An 18,493-nucleotide genomic window follows, 5' to 3' on the forward strand; every position below is an offset into this window, starting at 1 on the left:
GCGGGGATATAGCGGCCCCATACATTGTACATAAGTACTAATGTTATCCCCCATTTCAGCAGATCAGTGGTGGTCACACCAATCTCATACTGATGACCTATTCAATGAATTCGTCATCAATTGTTAAGTCTTTGATGACCCTTTTAAGAGTTTAAAATTTACAATGTCTGACATAACATATGTAAAGTTTAAAGCTTCAGGGTTAGAAAAACACTGCGGCTTCTTTCTAGATATAACACCACACCAGTCCATGCATTGTCTACAGTTTTATTCCAAAAAAATAAACTGAGCTGCAATTCTAGCGACAACCCATGAAGTAGGGGTTGTTGGGCCAAAAACAAAAGATCTGTGCACAAATGGGTATGAAGTGTGACGCATGTTTGTGCACATATCCAACTTGATCTGTTTTCCTATTGTATTTTATGTAAATACAGACGTATAAATGTAAAAAAAAATTTCTTCAGTATAAGCTGATTTATCAAATAGACCACAAAAATGTGGTGTGAAACAGGCCTTTGCCCTAGCCAGCAACTGCTTCTATGTAATCTACCAGGTGAATACATGCGCTGGATTAATAAGGGAACACATGCACTTATTTTATAAAATGTTTTATTATAAAAACAAAATAAAAACACAAAGCGCCAGGTCTGACGGCAAAACGTAACACACACTGTTAGAGCCCAATCTTCTTAGGTGCAGCGCTGAGAACTGTCGATCCCTCACCTGGAGGTCCAGCCTGACTGCTGCCACCCGAGCTGGTGAAATGTCGTGTATACGACGCTCTGATTACTACTGCTGCTGCTGCTACGGCATATGTGGGATGCGGTAATTTCCAGGTAAGGCTCTAGAATATTGAAAGAAACAATTCTGCACACATCTTCTTGTGACACATAGACCGATGGGACATCCCACATACACAAAATGCTTTAGAGTCTCAAAGAAACAATAAAAAAAGACTGAGAAATTGCTTAACGAGCTTTTTGATTTGTCTGGCGCTGTCAATCTCTAAGCTACATAATAATTGATAAATTTTTACCATTTCAAACTGTTCTTGCAGATGCAGTGACGAAACAGCAGCAGAGACGTATCTGTGGTCATCAAAGTCGAGAGGTTTCTATCTCCCACTACTAATCTGTTTTACCTATGCCAGTTCATAGGAGCATGACGGCGTAAAAATCTGCAGGTCATTCCAGCAATGGAGCTAATAAAACTGACATGGATAGAAGGAGGCTTGTGCTACATTTTCCAATATTGGGGCCAGCACTGGGCCAGTTTGAGTCTTGAGGTGTGATGAGATGATCCGAGTAATTTCTTGGAGTTTGGTAGCAGAGGCGGAAATCTGGTGATCTGCCTGTCTCTCATATTAGATAGTCCAAGTGTCACCAGAACTGTAGGCAGAGGGAATAATGGTCTTGCAGATCTTTGGCTTAAGAGAAAAAGGAATGCCACCCCAATGGACCTCAGTAGAGGAGGCCAGGGGAAGAGTTTCTCCTTTGGTCACTCGATGACGGAATTACATGGCCGATGCCAGCTGTGCCTTTGCACGTGGACAAAAGTTGCAGGGTCCCATGAAGTTAGGGAGAGGGGCAAACAAGCTCAGTGCCTCACATGGGGCCACGTGATTTATAAATCCATCCCCCAGCAGTGGCTAGTGCTTCTGTCTCTGTGAAAGGATGAAGAACGGTCATAAGGGATTTAATCAAATATAGCTTTTATTTATAATTATTTCTCATAATAGTAATTGAGAATTTGTATTGAAAATGCAATGTGTAATTTGGGCAACTTGGTCATAAGTCAAGGCATTCTAGTCTGAGACCAACCTGACAGTCAGATGTTATCTTCTGTATTATACCGTAAACAGTTGGATAGTGAAAAGCCATTGTGACTGCCATACAGACAATAAACTGCACCCCTATTAATGTTTTACAGGGGAACGGTGCATTTCTGAAAACTGGCTGTTTGTACAGGGGGCATAGTAGTGCTAGTGGCCCTAACAGCGCTCTCCAATACAGCTTGCAGAGGTAACTTTGCCTCTGCAGCACGGAAAAAGCATGTGGTGGCACTGACGCTGGGTGGATTCAGACAGCTTTATGTGCATTTTTTCCACTTATCTGTGGTGGTATTTTCAGACAAATGTGAATGGGATACACCACTACATATATGCAGAGGTGTCAAACTGCATTCCTCGAGGGCCGCCAACAGGTCATGTTTTAAGGATTTCCTTAGCATTCCACAAGGTGCTGGAATCATTCTGTGCAGGTGATTAAATTATCACCTGTGCAATACAAGGAAATCCTGAAAACATGACCTGTTGGCGGCCCTCGAGGAATGCAGTTTGACACCTCTGACATATATGTGACATGACAAAAACTTGCATACAGAGCTCAGTTTAAAAACCTGTGATTCTTGTGCAGTGATGGGCTAGACTGCATTGATGTGAGCTAATGTCCTAAGTCATCTGAAACAAGATTTTTCTCAAGCATATTGATGTGCAGAACTACTTGATATACTTTAAGTAATGGCTGTACATCTTACTTACCTGATCTGATCTTCAAGGTTTACTTGGGACTCTCTTTTCTAGGAAGAAATAAATATTGAATTTTAGTTCGTATCCTGTACTCCAAGCCAGAAAACTGACATGAAATACTATGAAAAGTCGCATTTTTTTAGCGCAAAGTGGAAAATTCATCAGTAGTGACAGCATTTTTAATCCAGAAATGTTACTCCACTACTTTACTGGAGTAGCATTTCTAGCAAGATGGCTAAGGTTACTGAGAAAATGTACAGTTGAAAGCAGAAGTTTACATACACTATATAAAAAGACACATGCACATTTTTCTTAATATTTGACATGAAATGAGAATAAACCTGTCCTGTTTTAGGTGAATAAGGATTACCATAATTATTAATATTTGCCAAATGCCGGAATAATGAGAGAGAATGTTTTAAGGCATTTTTATTATTTACTGCAAAGTCAAAGGTTTACATACATTTCATTAGTATTTGGTACCATTGCCCTTAAACTTGAAGTCTTGGGTGAAACGTTTGGGATATCCTTCCACAAGCTTTTCACAATAGTTGGTTGGAATTTGGGCCCATTCCTCCTGACAACACTGGTGTAACTGATCCAGGTTTGTAGGTCACCTTGCTCGCATCGGCATTTTCAGCTTTGCTCACAAATTTTCAATAGGATTGAGATCAGGGCTTTGTGATGGCCACTCCAAACAATGGACTTTATCCTTAAGCCAATTTGTTACCATTTTGGCAGTTTGCTTCAGGTCATTGTCCATTTGGGAGACCTATTTCCGCCCAAGCTTTAACTTCCTGGCTGATGTCTTGAGATGTTGCTTCAGTATTGCCACATAATCTTCTTTTCTCATGATGACAACTATTTTTAAGTGCACCAGTACCTCCGCAGCAAAACAACCCCACAACATGATGCTGCCACCCCCGTGTTTCACAGTTGGGATGGCGTTCTTAGGCTTCCAGGCTTCTCCCTTTTTCCTCCAAAAGTAACGATGGTCATTGTCTCCAAAAATTAAGGTCTTTGTTCCTGTGTGCATTTGTAAACATTAATCTAGATTTTTTTATGTTTCTTTTTCTATTGCTTCTTTGGGGACACAGGAAACCACGGGTGTATGCTGCTGCCACTAGGAGGCTGACACAGCACAAAAAAAGTAATTTCCTCCGCAGTGTACACCCCACCAACCGGCACTAGGATATTCAGTTGAGCTTAATGTCAGTAGGAGATGGACATGTGTCTTTTACTAGACCCATTTTTACCTTGATTTTCGTTGTTTTTCAGTAACGTCTCTTTTTTTAGATGGATCTTCTACGCTTACCTCTGGAAGGATACAGTGTGAAGTCACAACTGTATTCCAACGTAGAGACTGAGTACGGCATGTACTGCCACCCCTTATCCTCATATGTCTATTCAGCAGGACCCGAACACAGAACAGTGTTCAGGTGATCTGAACATTGGTCCTGGCCCCTGTCTCCTGTTTCAGGAGGCATGGACATCTCACATTCCCAAGAGGCTCGGACGTCCAATGAAGGTCAGGATGTTGAGGTACATCTCCCTTTCTTCTCTCTCTGTCAGGTCCCCAGAGGTGTCAGGGGAGAAGATCAGAACAAAGAAGAAAAAAAACAGAAGGATGAAGATAATGAAAAGATGGAGGAAGATGACAGAAGATGAATGAGTTTACTGTCTCACCTATCCCCCTAGTTTTTTTTTTTATTGTTAGAAGGTTTGTAATTAGAGGGGCCTTCCTTTTCCCCTAACTTTTATTCAGAGTTACTTTTATTCAGAGTTTGTGGTAGAGGGGCCTTCCTTTTAGGTATAGACCAATTTTGGTCTATAGGGGGCCTGTTTTTCTCCATTCTGGGCTACCCGACAGGCCTCAGTTATTAATTGTGACCCCAGCTTCAGCGTGGCTTGACTCCAGCAGTTAGCTTTGCCCCCTTCTCGGCATCTTAAGGCGGGCTTTTCTCCGCCCGTCGATAGCACGCCATCTCCTACTGTTTCCGATGGTTCGCTCTGTTCCTTCATCTCAGACGTGCAGGTGTCCAGGGCATCGCTGTCTCTCTCCATCCTCTTGTTTGCAGCAGTTAGCTCTGCCCACTCTCCCTCACCGAGCGGGCTTTTGAAGTAACGCCCCCTCTTCTCTCCTGCGTGCTCTTTCTCCCTGCGGGTCTTCCTCTTCCTCCCTGCGGTTGCCATTTGCCGGCATCGGGTCCCGGACGGTGGCATCTCTGCAGGGAACTCATCTCCTCCACGATTATCCTGCAGCCCTGGTTGTCTCCTGGAGCTTTCTACAGTCCAGAAGCAGCAGCACAGCACTGCAGCCTTGCAGCGCTGGAGTCCTGGGTTCAAATCCCACCAAGGACAACATCCGCAAGGAGTTTTGTCCCACATTCCAAAGACGTACTGATAGGGAATTTAGATTGTGAGCCTCATTGGGGACAGCAGTGATAATGTGTGCAAACTGTAAAAGCGCTGCGGAATATGTTAGCACAATATAAAAATAAAGATTATTATTAGAAGCAGACCTCAGGACCTGCATCTTCCTGTGAGTAGCTCTGCAGACTGAAACTCTCCTCAGCAATCTCCTTTTGACCCCTAACCTTCTGGCATTAGTGGGTCTGGCTTCTCATCATGCCTAACCCTAAAAGAGAGAACTCTCGCCCTCTTGCCTCTTCTTCCTCTGCTCTAGTCAGACACTTTTGTTTGCACCACATGTGATTGCAAAACTCCCCTCTGTCAGGACGGCAGCAGCCCCCCGCAACTGCTACCAGGAGTCCCTTTTTGCACCAGAAGAGAGTGGTGCCCCTATCCCAGTGTGGGCTACCTCTCTGTTGCAGTTGGTCACAGACCTCACCAAGGTTTCGCAGTCCCTCATAGAGAATTTGAGGAGGTACTTTCCAAGGAACAGGACAACTCAACCAGCAGCTTTCAAAGAGGGGAAGCGCCTCGGCATCCTATATTCCTTCTTCCCTGTGCTCACTGCTAACTGGACCACTTCTCCGACTGTGGACCCTCTAGTTTCCAGACTATCCACCAATATAGTCCTCCCTCTTCCGGATGGAACATCTCAAGGACAACAATGACAGGCTCGTCATTGTGCCCTGCCTTTGCCTCCACCTGGGTGGCAAAGTCAATAATGGCATGGGCTAATCAGCTCCATCAGGGCCTTCTTTCTGGAGCCCGACCGGAGGAATTGGCCAACCTCGCGGACCAAGTTGCTCATACAGGGAAGTACATGGTATCTGCCTCCCTATACTCTGCTGCATATGCTGCTCGGACGTCCAGCAATATAGTGGCCATCCGAAGGACCATTTGGCTAAAAGCGTGGCAGGCGGACTTATCCTCAAATAAGTCCTTTACAAAATGCCTTTCCAGGGTTTCCGTCTGTTTGGCTCCAAGTTGGACCAAATTATTAAGGAGGCCACCTGAGGGGCGAGCTCTCTTTCCTCAGGCCACACTTCACTGTTCTCCTTTGTCACGTGAATTGTGATTCTTTCAATGTTTCCCTTCGACGGAGGAGTTCTTTCACCAAGAGGAGCCAAGTTAGGAAAAAGAATGTAAAAGATATATATTTGCGCTCAGATCAATCCTTTGTTAGTGCTGGTGCTTTGGTGAAAATAGCCCGTAATGATAGTATAGCAATATAGCATTTGGCTGATGGCAAAGAGATAGAATCGTACTTTGCCTCTACTCCGCGTAGCAGATGAATCTGAAATGCAATTTGGGAGAATAAGGACACTTGGGTTAAAAATTAATTGAAATACCTGTTCCGCAGTGGTACTGGACAGATCACTCAGTTCTTCAGTGCCGTCATGGAACCATTCTGTGCTTTGTAATCGGTGATTCTATGTTTAGATATGAGGACCTTAAAAATGAAATCTAACTTTAATCCAATCCAGGAATATTCGGAATCATTTGAAGCCTTTCAGAAAAATGTGACACCAGAAAGATCTCGAATAAGAGGTGCTCAAAATTTAAGTATAATTTAACAAATGAGGAACGCAAAGCCATGAAACAAATTCCAAGGTCATAAAAATATAATTATCAGGCCAGCAGACAAGGGGAGGGGGATAGTCATTTTAAATTCTGAGGATTACTCAAGGGAGTCCCTTCGCCTACTAGGTGACCAACGCATAAATAGGCTCTTGTCAAGTGATCCTTCTGACCAGTATACGAGTGAAATGAAGGAACTTATCAAAAAGAGATTCGAACAAGGTATTATTACCAAACAAGAGTTTGATTTAATCAATATAGGGCACCCAAGAATACCATACTTTTATTATCTGCCTAAGATACATAAAAGTCTAACTAACCCACCCGGTAGACCAATCATATCGGGGGTGGGGTGCCTTACAGCGAATATCTCAAAGTATGTGGACTGTCACCTGCAAAAATTGGTCCCCAAGCTCCCATCCTACTTGAAAGACATCACTCATATCCTCCTTGAGAAAATCAAATGGAAAGAACATTATATTATGGTCACGCTTGACATTACCTCACTGTATACTATTATACAGCATGATAGAGGATGTGAAGCAGCAAAATTCTTTTTAGAAAACAAGGAAACACTACCTGAGGATCAAGTTTCCTTTATTTTAGATTGCATGCGTTTTATATTGACTCACAACTACTTCCGGTATGAGTCACACTACTACTCCCAGCAATGGGGGACTGCCATGGGTACCAGGTTATGCTAATCTGTATCTGGGCAGATGGTAGCAGCAAACCATCTACGGGCAGGGGTCCCCTACATGCGAACCTGGTACTATGGCAGTGTTTTATAGATATTGTTTTCATTTGGTCCGGCGGCCCCAATTCATTGTCAGAGTTTATTGCAAATTTAACCCCTTAACCCCCGGAACTTTTTTTCATTTTTTCATTTTCATTTTTCGCTCCTCTTCTTCTCAGAGCCGTAACTTTTTTATTTTTCCGTTAATATGGCCATGTGAGGGTTTATTTTTTGTGGGACGAGTGGTACTTTTGAACGATACCATTGGTATTACCATGTGGTGTAACAGAAAACGGGAAGAAATTCCAAGTGCGTTAAAATTGCAAAAAAAGTGCAATCCTACACTAGTTTTTTGTTTTGCTTTTTTGCTAGGTTCACTAAATGCTAAAACTGACCTGCCATTATGATTCTCCAGGTCAGTACGAGTTCATAGACACCAAATATGTCTAGGTTCTTTTTTATCTAAGTGGTGAAAAAAAAATCCAAATTTTGCTAAAAAAAAATAAGTGCAATTTTTCGTGATCTGGGGTCAGGTGAGGGCTTATTTTTTTGCGTGCCGAGCTGACGTTTTTCATGATACCACTTTGGTGCAGATACTTTTTTTGATTGCCTGTTGTTGCATTTCAATGCAATGTCGCGGCGACCAAAAAAACGTAATTTTGGTGTTTTTAGTTTTTTCTTGCTTCGCCGTTTAACGATCAGGTTAATCCTTTTTTTATTGATAGATCCGGCGATGTGTAGGTTTGATTTTTTTTTTTTTAAGGTTTTATTTAGATTGGGGCGAAAGGGGGGTGATTTGAACTTTTATATTTTTTTAATTTTTTTTATATTTTTAAACACTTTTTTTGACATGCTTCAATAGCCTCCATAGGAGGCTAGAAGCATGCACAACTCGATCGCCTCTGCTACATACAGGTGAAGCACAGATAACAGGGTGGCGCTCAAAGCAATCGGCCATCAACAACCATAGAGGTCTCAAGGAGACCTCTGGTTGTTATGGCAATGCACCGCTGACCCCCTATCATGTGACAGGCGTCAGCGGTGCGAGATCTTCCGGCCGCGCGGCCAGCGGCGCTTGTTAAATGCCGCTGTCAGACTTTGACAGTGGCATTTTACTAGTTAATGAGGGTAGGCGGATCGGGATTCCGCTCACGCCCATGTTAGCTGTTGAAAACAGCTGACATGTCGCGGCTTTGAGGTGGGCTCACCGCTGGAGCCCACCTTAAAGCGGGGAGTCTGCCAGCTGACGTACTATCAAGTCAGCTGGCAGAAGGGGGTTAAATAAAAATGAGTATTTTTTAAACTTCTCTGGGACCACCAGCTCAGAGTCCATTAACTTTTTAGACTTAAATATTTTTATTGAACAAGGCAAAATTCACACTAGGACTTACCACAAGCCCACTGATGTCAACAACTATATTTCTTTGGAAAGCTGCCATCTTCCCAGTTGGTTATTAAATGTTCCCAAGAGCCAAATAATTCGGGCTCATAGGAATTACTCAAGGCTACAGGATTTTAACCATGAAGCGGACCTCTTGACCAGTAAATTTGCCCAAAAAGGCTATTCCCAGAGTTCCTTGACGCAAGCAAAACAAATAGTCGAAAAACTACCCAGAAGACAACTACTCCAAAACAATGAGAAAAAGGAAAACCACACAATAACCAAAGACGTTCCGATTATCACACAATTCAATGCCAATACTCATATTCTTAGGAAAATAGTCAACAGAAACTGGGGTATCCTAAGGGAAGACAAAATCATTGGAGAAAAACTACCTGACCGTCAAATTCGTTTACAGAAAGGCTAACAATCTGGGCAATAAAATAGCTCCCACCATCCCAAATTCCCTGGTTCCAACTACATATACTTCTCAACAAAAGTGCTCGGGCTTCTACCCATGCTTAAAATGCAAACCCTGCAGGAAATTAAACACAAGAAAACAATTCAGTATTTCTAATGGAACCAGTGATTTACAAAAGGAGATTTTTGTGTACTCACTGTAAAATCTCTTTCTCTTAGCCTCTAATTGGGGGACACAGGACCATGGGTGTTATGCTGCTGTCCACTAGGAGGCGACACTATGCATAATCTGAAAAAGATTAACTGTGGCTCCTCCTGTGCAGTATACACCCCTGGACGGCATCAGCCTTCTCCAGTTTTGTGCCAAAGCAGTAGGAGGAACGTAACATGAATAACATAATTATGCCTGTAAGAAGGCAACTATGTACGAGCTCAAGAAACAATATGAGAACTCAACAGTTACAACAGCCCGGAAAGGGCAACAGGGTGGGAGCTGTGTCCCCCAATTAGAGGCTAAGAGAAAGAGATTTTACGGTGAGTACACAAAAATCTCCTTTACTCTGTCGCCTCATTGGGGGACACAGGACCATGGGACGTCCTAAAGCAGTCCCTGGGTGGGAAGCAATGGACGAATATTGTGCAGACAGGCCCGTACACTTAGGGCACCGCCGCCTGCAGGACACGTCTACCCAGGCTCGCGTCCGCTGAGGACTGGGTATGAACCCTGTAGTGTTTAGTAAATGTGTGTAAGCTAGTCCAAGTGGCCGCCTTACACACTTGTTGTGCCGAAGCCTGGTGCCGAATGGCCCAGGAGGCCCCTACCGCCCGTGTAGAGTGTGCCGTAACACCGGCTGGAAGAGGAGGATTCTTAAGGCGGTACGCCTCTTGTATGGTGGATTTGATCCACCCGGCAAGAGTAGCTTTGGAAGCTGGCCTACCCTTGTGGCCGCCTTCCGGAAGGAGGAAAAGAGAATCAGACCTCCGGAAGGACGCAGTCCTAGACACGTATATATGCAACGGCCTGACAAGGTCAAGCGTATGCAGAGTCTTCTCCACTCTATGAACCGGAACCGGACAAAGGGATGGTAGAGAAATTTCCTCATTGAGGTGGAGGTCGGACCAACCCTCGGAAGAAAGGATGGGACCGTACGAAGAACTACCTTGTCCTGGTGAAATACCAGGAAAGGCCATCTGCAGGAGAGTGCTGTCAATTCAGACACCCTGCGTAGTGAGGTGATTGCCACCAGGAAAAAACACCTTCTGGGAGAGAAAGGCGGAGCGGGACCTCCTTAAGGGGTTCGAAGGGTGGTTCCTGCAATGCTGTCAGGACCAGGTTGAGGTCCCACGTTTCTAGTGGTCGTCTGTAGGGGGGAACCAATCGGGAAACCCCCTGAAGGAAAGTCCTTACTTGCGGCTTGGTAGCAATGCGCTTTTGGAAAAGCACTGAGAGGGCTGACACCTGGCTCTTAAGCGAGCCCAATGACAGCCTGGCCTCCAGACCTGCTTGGAGAAAACCAAGAACTTTGGGTAGGGAATAAGGGAGTGGGATCTGGCCACGAGATTCGCACCAGGTAAAGAAAACTTTCCAGGTACGGTAATAAATCTTGGCAGAGGCTGGTTTCCGTGCTCTGATCATGGTTCCAATGACATCTGCCGAGAGCCCTGCCTGGGTTAGAACCCAGGTCTCAAGGGCCACGCCGTCAAATTGAGAGCCCCTGAGTTCTGGTGGTAGAACGGCCCTTGTGATAGAAGATCGTGGCAGTCGGGGAGACGCCAGGGAGCGTCTGCTGTGAGTTGTACGATGTCGGCGTACCATGTACGTCTGGGCCAGTCCGGTGCAATGAGGATGGTTGGAACTCCCTCTTGTTTGATCTTCCTCACCACTCTGGATATCAGGGGGAGAGGTGGAAAAATATACAGAAGCTGGAACTGGGTCCAGTCCTGAACCAGAGCGTCTGCTCCGAGCGACCGCAGATCGTGTGTTCTGGCAATGAAGTTGGAGACCTTGGCATTGAAATGGGATGCCATTAGGTCCACATCCGGGGTCCCCCAGCGGAGACAGATCTGTTGAAAAATTTCGGGATGGAGAGACCACTCTCCCGAGTCTATTCCTTGTCGGCTGAGGAAGTCTGCTTCCCAGTTGTCCACACCCGGAGAGTGGACCGCCGAAAGGACCGACCCTGTGTCCTCCGCCCAGTGGAGGATATGTGGCACTTCCCGCATCGCTTGGGTACTGCGGGTCCCCCCTTGATGAGTCACATATGCCACAGCCGTGGCATTGTCCGACTGTATCCTGATGTGAGAGGCTGCCAGTAAGTGATGGAAAGCCCTCAATGCCAGAGGGATGGCACGAATTTCCAGGATGTTGATGGGCATGGACGCTTCCGCTGAAGACCACTTGCCCAACAGGAGCCCGCAGCTGGGCTGGGGTCCCTGGATGCAGGCGCAGTGTGCTGGCCCATTGCTGGGAGCTGTAGGATGCTGCCTGTACAGGCCCTACCTGAGGTGTCTCAACCTAATACCCCCAGAGGGGGATAGGGAGGGTGCTGTTGTCACCTTCAGGGGCCTTTATCCTCGCCTCGACCTCAACCCAGAAACCAAAAGGAATTGGGGAAGGAGGGGGGTCTCGACTTCGAACCAACACCCGAGGGGTTGGGGAAGGAGCAGCATGGGGAATAGCCATCTCAACTTCAACTGGGCACCCCATAATAGGGGGCCGAGGAAGGAGCCATGCCGGGGGTCTCACAGGAGACCCTCTTTTCTTCATCTGTAATCCCGTCGGAAAACGGGAAACGGAGTAAAAATCTTTAGGTGTGCCTCCTTTGCGACACTAAGCAAAAACTGGAGAAGGCTGATGCCGTCCAGGGGTGTATACTGCACAGGAGGAGCCACAGTTAATCTTTTTCAGATTATGCATAGTGTCGCCTCCTAGTGGACAGCAGCATAACACCCATGGTCCTGTATCCCCCAATGAGGCGACAGAGTAATTAGGGACTTCATCTCACGTAACACAGAAGGGGTTATTTATTTTTTCAATTAAATACCCCTGTGTGAAACTATATATAGGAAGAATGAAGCGTCCGCTTCATGTTAGAATAACATAATAACAGAGCACCTACAGAACATATAAAATTCCTGGGCCACCCATTATCAAAACATTTTATGACTCATCATGGAGGTTCTTCAAAAGGTACCATCATTACAGGCCTGAAAATAGTCTAAAAGAGCTGGACAAAGGGCAACTATATCCAGCAAATGTCAAGGGAAGAAAGTAGAATGATTTTTGAACTAGATTCTTTAATCCCCAAGGGCCTCAACAGTGAGATAGAGCTGTTCGCTTTCAACATGTGAGGAGGCCACATGATTGCCGCTAACTATAAAGGTACAGAGGACCGTCTATGGACCATCCCTGAAGAAGGAATACGTCTATTCCGAAACGCGTAGGATATTGCTCCACCCCGCTTTCTATAGCCAGTCACATGAGCAATCACGTGACCGTGACGTCACGTAAGGTCCTGTGCCTATAGTGAACCTAGCGGCTACTTGGTACAGCGGCATCACCCCCCCGCTCCACGCGGGTGACTACTCCTGGGGGACGCCTGCCACCGGCCGGGGCAGCGCCCAGGGTCCTTATATCTAAACATAGAATCACCGATTACAAAGCACGGAATGGTCCCACGACGGCACTGAAGAACCGAGTGATCTGTCCAGTACCGCTGCGGAACAGGTATTTCAATTCATTTTTAACCCAAGTGCCCTTATTCTCCCAAATTGCATTTCAGATTCATCTGCTATGCAGAGTAGAGGCAAAGTACGATTCTAACTCTTTGCCATCAGCCAAATGCTATATTGCTATACTATCATTACGGGCTGGTTCTCTGACCGCTTTTCATTAGTCAAATATTTTTCACCAAAGCACCAGCACTAACACGGGATTGATCCGAGCGCAAATATATCTTTTACATTCGTTTATACACATTGGGACAAAAGGGTGGTATTGTCTCACTATATGAAGCACGGGCCCCAGCTACGCTAGCGCCACTGGTTATTGATGATTGATTTTTACTTTCAAGGTTAGGAAAAAGGTTTCCTTTAAATCCTCCTCCAGGCGTTTCCATGACGCGATCCCCCAGGACCAGTCCTGGTAGATTTTCCTCCGCGTGACTCATCGTGGATCTTAGATTACTGAACGGAGGAGTCTGTCTTTGTTTTTTTCAGGACAGAGTCTCTTCGTTCAGTAATTGCTTCCTGGGAACCGCAGGAGTTTTCTGTTCTACGGAAGCCTTTATCCATGTCCTTATTTCTTCAGGGCAACAGAGATTCCTTTGTTTTGCAATGGGCGGGTCAATTTTCAATTTGTCGCCTTCCCCTTCGGGCTCTCGACCACTCCCAAATCCTCGCAGAGAATGTGCCAGCGCTTTTGCACATTCTGCGGAGCACAGGTTCAGTGCTCTTCCCCTACCTTGCCAACATTCTCATCATGGCTCTGCCCGTCATTCTTGATTCCCTTCCTTTTGTCCAGCTAGGACTCATCCTCCGTAGCGTTCTCTCATCAGGTTACCTGGTCAGGGCGACGTGCGTCTATCTGACAAAGGCCACCCCCACCTTTCAGAACACGGACTCGTGCGTATAGAGGCCTTCAGGTCAATGATTGCTTCCTGGATCCGGATGACAATTGGAGTCTTACCGCCTTCTCCTAGGTTTAAGGCACACTCTGCCTGGGCAGGGGTGCCTCCTGGTGGTTCACATAGGACCTCCACCTTGCAGCTCTGCAGAGCGATAATCGATCCTCCATCCATATGTTCGCAAAATTTTTCAGGGTCCATGCCTACGCTTCGGCGGATGCCAGCTTAGGTAGAAAGACCTTACAGGCGGCAGTGGTGAGTTCTCCGACCTAAATGGAGTTTCTGCTGTTCTCTCCCCTTGGGTATTGCTTTGGGACGTCCCATGGTTTTCTGTGTCCCCCAATGAAGCGATAGAGAAAACAAGATTTTTTGGCTTCTCACCATAAAATCTGTTTCTTGGAGCCTTCATTGGGGGACACAGAACCCTCCCAAGTTTAACAGCTCTGTTTACTGTATTATATTGTTACAGTTTGAGTTTGTCTGTTTTCTTTCTCTTTTATTTGTTGCTTCTCCTACAACTTTCTCACTAACTGAATATCCTAGTGCTGGTTGGTGGGGTGTACACTGCAGAGGAGGAACTAACTTTTTTGTGCATTGTGTCAGCCTCCTAGTGACAGCAGCATACATCAATAATTTCCTGTATCCCCAATGAAGGCTCAGAGAAACAGATTTTACAGTGAGTAGCCAAAAAATCCTGTTTTTGGAGTAATGGCTTCTTCCTGGCAGAGTGGCCTTTCAGCCCATGTTGATACAGTACTCGTTTCACTGTAGATATTGACACAATCTTACCAGCTTCCGACACCATTTTCACAAGGTCTTTTGCTTTGTCCTTGAGTTGATATGCACATGTCGGACCAAAGCACGTTCATCTCTGGGACACAGAACCAGTCTCCTTCCTGAGTGGTGTGATGGTTGACATTTCCATCTTGTTTGTACTTGTGTTTAATTGTTTGCACAGATGAATGAGGCACCTTCCGGTGTCTTGAAATTGTACCCAAGGATGAGCCAGACTTGCGCAAGTCCACAATTCTCTTCCTGATAACTTGGCTGACTTCTTTAGACTTTCCTATGATGCTACACAAAGAAGCATTGTGTTTCAGGTGTGCATTAAAATACATCCACAGGTGTTTTTCTAATTAACTCAGATGTTGCCAAAAAACCTACCAGAAGCTTCCAACACATGACATAATCATATCGGCAGTCCAGAATTATTCAAAGGCATAGTAATCTTAGTTTATGTAAACTTTTGACTTTGCTGTAAGTAATAAAAATGCCTTAAAACATTCTCTCTCTCATTATTCTGGCATTTGGCAAATATTAATAATTAACCTAAAACGGGAAAGGTTTATTCTGATTTCATGTCAGATATTGAGAAAAACGTGCATATGTGTCTTTTTATATAGTGTATGTAAACTTCTGTTTTCAACTTTACATCCTACTCCAAAACCTCCCTTCATTAAAACTGGCTTGCATAACAACACCAGTCTTTTTAAATCAGACCCAGAATTACATATCTCCTGCAAACACGCTGTGAAGAAAACCTGGCTACCAAGCAGCCACATCATAAAACACACTGGTTTTTACATGTGAACCTACCCAGCTCTACTGGTGGCTGCTGGAAAGTGTTTATCATTTTACTGTATGCAGTGGATTTGCAGCTTTCTAATAGGTAAAAGGTAAATGCATATCTAAGCACTTTGACAAGATACATTAAAATGGAATCAACAGATGAGCCCTGATCCATCAAGACTGGTGCTTTACTCGCCAATTATGATGTGGGGGCCTAGTGGAGTTAGACGTTCCTAATTCATGAAGAGGTGCTTCTTCATGCATCTGGAGCGTCTGACCAGCGGTGTACACCACACTACAGATCTTACTCCAGTGAGATTTCTGGCGTATGAAATACTACAGCTTATCATGAATTACACGAACTTTGGTGCCACGCCCCGGCTATGCCCATGTTGGCGAAACCAGTGTGAAAATGCAAAAAACTTTGCATGATTTTGGTGCAACTCTAAAGTTGCCACTTTTCAAAGCTTTTATGCCACTTTTTTAGTGTAAAAGCTTTGATGAATCGAGGCCAGAATCTTGAATCTAAACATTACATGTTAAAAGATATTAAATTCTTTGTTTTGCTTACCATCAATGCATTTGGGGTTTATAAATGGTGTTGTTTTAATTATTCAAACATACACCCCAGTAAAAATGACAAATAACCGGGATGAGCATTTAGCAGCAACTCTAGTTTACATTTTACCCACTTGGTCGGCCTCTGGCGGTGCCTTCACATATCTCTCTGGAACATACATCATGTTGCACCTTATACACTCGCCTGTACCTGCAAAAGAAAGTAAAAACATATCTTGAATTATATAAGAGTAGAAACAGGGAAATAGTTGGGCTGATTTCCTATTTGGAAAGTAATCTGTTCGCGCATACTGCCATATACATTTTACTCCACTACTTCTACTTCCTAATTGAGGGGACTCCCTAATACGGGGTTTCACCTCCACATCTGATGGCATGGCCAGTGGTGACTGCACTATGGAACCAAGTCAATATCACCATCACATCTCACAAACCTTCATTCCCCACTGCCATATTATTGGTTGATTTCAGAATGAAATCAATCACCCAAAGAATTAATGATGTTATGCGGCATTAAATGGAGGATTGTGCACAGTATCCTACAGACAGTGTCAGGTTGGTGCGGTTATACGGTGATCCGATAGCTGCTATTGCGCAGGCGCCAGGTCTCTAGCAACATGGCACTGCCTGCACAGTAGCAGCTATCTGATCACCAATAGCTGCTACTGTGCAGGCGCGCCAGGCGCCATTTTCAAACAGATTTTTTTTTTTTTTTAGGAATATCAGGAGAACAGCAAAGAAATTAATTATAAACACATTACATATACGATCTGGCTGCAGCGCAGGAGCCACCGCCGGGAAATGCATGCAGAAGGGTTCCCCCCCAAGATATATATAATATGATAACTGGGGGCAGGTAAGTGAGGGATCACTGACCTGTCAGAAGTCCATACACATGAATACCTAATCAGAGTGCCACATGAAGACCCCCCACAGGCCGCCCCGGAGCATGGGCATATCATTAACGCAAAACTACAAATAAAGATTAAAGAACAACCACAAGATGGATTTCATCAACCAAGCATCATTGTAATCAGTATAACGGCGCCGACCTGACACTGTGTGTAGGTTACTGTGCACAATCCTGCTGACAGACTCCCTTTACATCACCGCCTGTAAGTAGGTGACGAGCTGCCAATAACAAGCACTAAATATGGGGCTAACATCAGCCAAACCCACCGACGACGAGGGTCATCTAATGTGTATGTGGTCTATGACAGATGATGGCAGAAGTGCTCCCAAGGACCAGGCGTGTCCCATTTCAGATGGCCGAGCCCTTTGTCCTCTAGGAGATAAGCTGCCATCAGAGATGTCTGTCAGCGTCTCTCATACAGGACACAGGCGCTCCTGTGTACGGCAGAGGCCATTACTATGGCTGCCGGCCGAGCAATGGTTCCTCTCACAGCTATCTGTCGGGTATGGAGGCTTTGGCTGCTTTTTTGTCTTTCTGCTCATCCTCTTTATGTCTGTTTGATAACATAAGCTATAGTCATTGCTCATTTCTGTACTTTATGTAGCCCCCGCGTCTCTATGGACCACTTCAGTTTATACTGTTGTCATAGTTTCTCATGCCTGCAAATAAAACCTGTTTGAAACTAAACAAAGCAGTAAATTTAGGTTCGTAGTTTGAAGAGCACGGAGCTGAGTAAATATTGGCATGATAAATCTCTTTGATCCCAGAAACATTCACATTTGTTAGCTATTCGTGTAGTTTGCAGCGTCTCCTGCCAATTTAGGCAAAGTCTCTGGAGAGAATCCACACTCCCCGCACTGTGCTTTTAATGGAACAGTCCGTTCCACACCTTACATGTGATGACAGGAGGGTGCAATGATGTAGTGGGGGGCTAATTACTTACAGGTGGTGACACACGCCTCCCTCCCACACCGGATGTGACAGCGTTTCCGAGTAGAGTCTGGTGCAGGCAAAGGATTCTTTCCTGCAGGCTGGAGAGCAAAGGTGTCAGCCCCTGTAACAGCGCGCACTTCTATGTTCCAACGCACAAAGCTGCGGCCCACGCAATCGCACTACGACCCTGGCAGCCAAGTGACTCACAACGTCCCCAGTGACCCACAGGCTGAGCCTTACAGTAATGTTCACATTGTGTAACATCACGGCCCTCGCGGCTGGACCGCGCCAGCGGGGAGGACTGATTTCATTATAAGCAGCAGCCTGGAGATTTATACTGGAGAATTGAAGTCAATCATCGGAATATTCTCAATAAAAATCGTTTGAAGTCATTTAATCCTGCAGCTGCGATACACAGTCACGCTATATATATCGACAGTGCTGTGAGCAAATGCAGATACAGGGAGACTCAGCGGGAGAGGTTAGGGATTCATGCCACGTATACAATAGGTGGGATACAACCTGTATACTCGCTGTACGCTTGCAGTTCATCTGCACTGTCCCTTATTGTGCTTTATAAAGTTGTCAGTTTGATAGTACATGCACACAGGGCACATATACAGTGGAGAGGGTAGCATGGTGGCTCACTGGTTAGCACTGGGCAACATCTGTAAGAAGTTTGTACTTTCTCCCCATATTTCGGTGGGTTTATTTTTGCTATGGAGTCTGAGAGCAGCATGATGTAGGGGCAGAGAGCCTGATTCCAGTGATGTATCACTTATTGGTCTGCTTGTAGCAGTTTTGATAGAATGCCTGTTTT

General features: G+C 45.2%; 1 protein-coding gene across 1 annotated transcript in view; it reads right to left on the minus strand.

Moving 5' to 3' along the window:
* Window positions 1-585: 585 nt before the first annotated feature.
* SNED1 (sushi, nidogen and EGF like domains 1) overlaps window positions 586-18,493 on the minus strand; it is a 290,708-nt gene continuing 272,800 nt past the window's right edge. Inside the window, exons 38-41 of the mRNA XM_077291025.1 lie at window positions 17,684-17,771; window positions 15,941-16,017; window positions 2,540-2,577; window positions 586-1,663 (exon numbers count right to left, since the gene is read on the minus strand). Coding sequence (XP_077147140.1) covers window positions 2,552-2,577; window positions 15,941-16,017; window positions 17,684-17,771 — 191 coding nt within the window. The 3' untranslated portion in view covers window positions 586-1,663; window positions 2,540-2,551. The remainder of the gene's footprint in view (window positions 1,664-2,539; window positions 2,578-15,940; window positions 16,018-17,683; window positions 17,772-18,493) is intronic.

The sequence above is a fragment of the Ranitomeya variabilis genome, chromosome 2 (genome assembly GCF_051348905.1).
Source record: "Ranitomeya variabilis isolate aRanVar5 chromosome 2, aRanVar5.hap1, whole genome shotgun sequence".
Lineage (NCBI taxonomy): Eukaryota > Metazoa > Chordata > Amphibia > Anura > Dendrobatidae > Ranitomeya > Ranitomeya variabilis.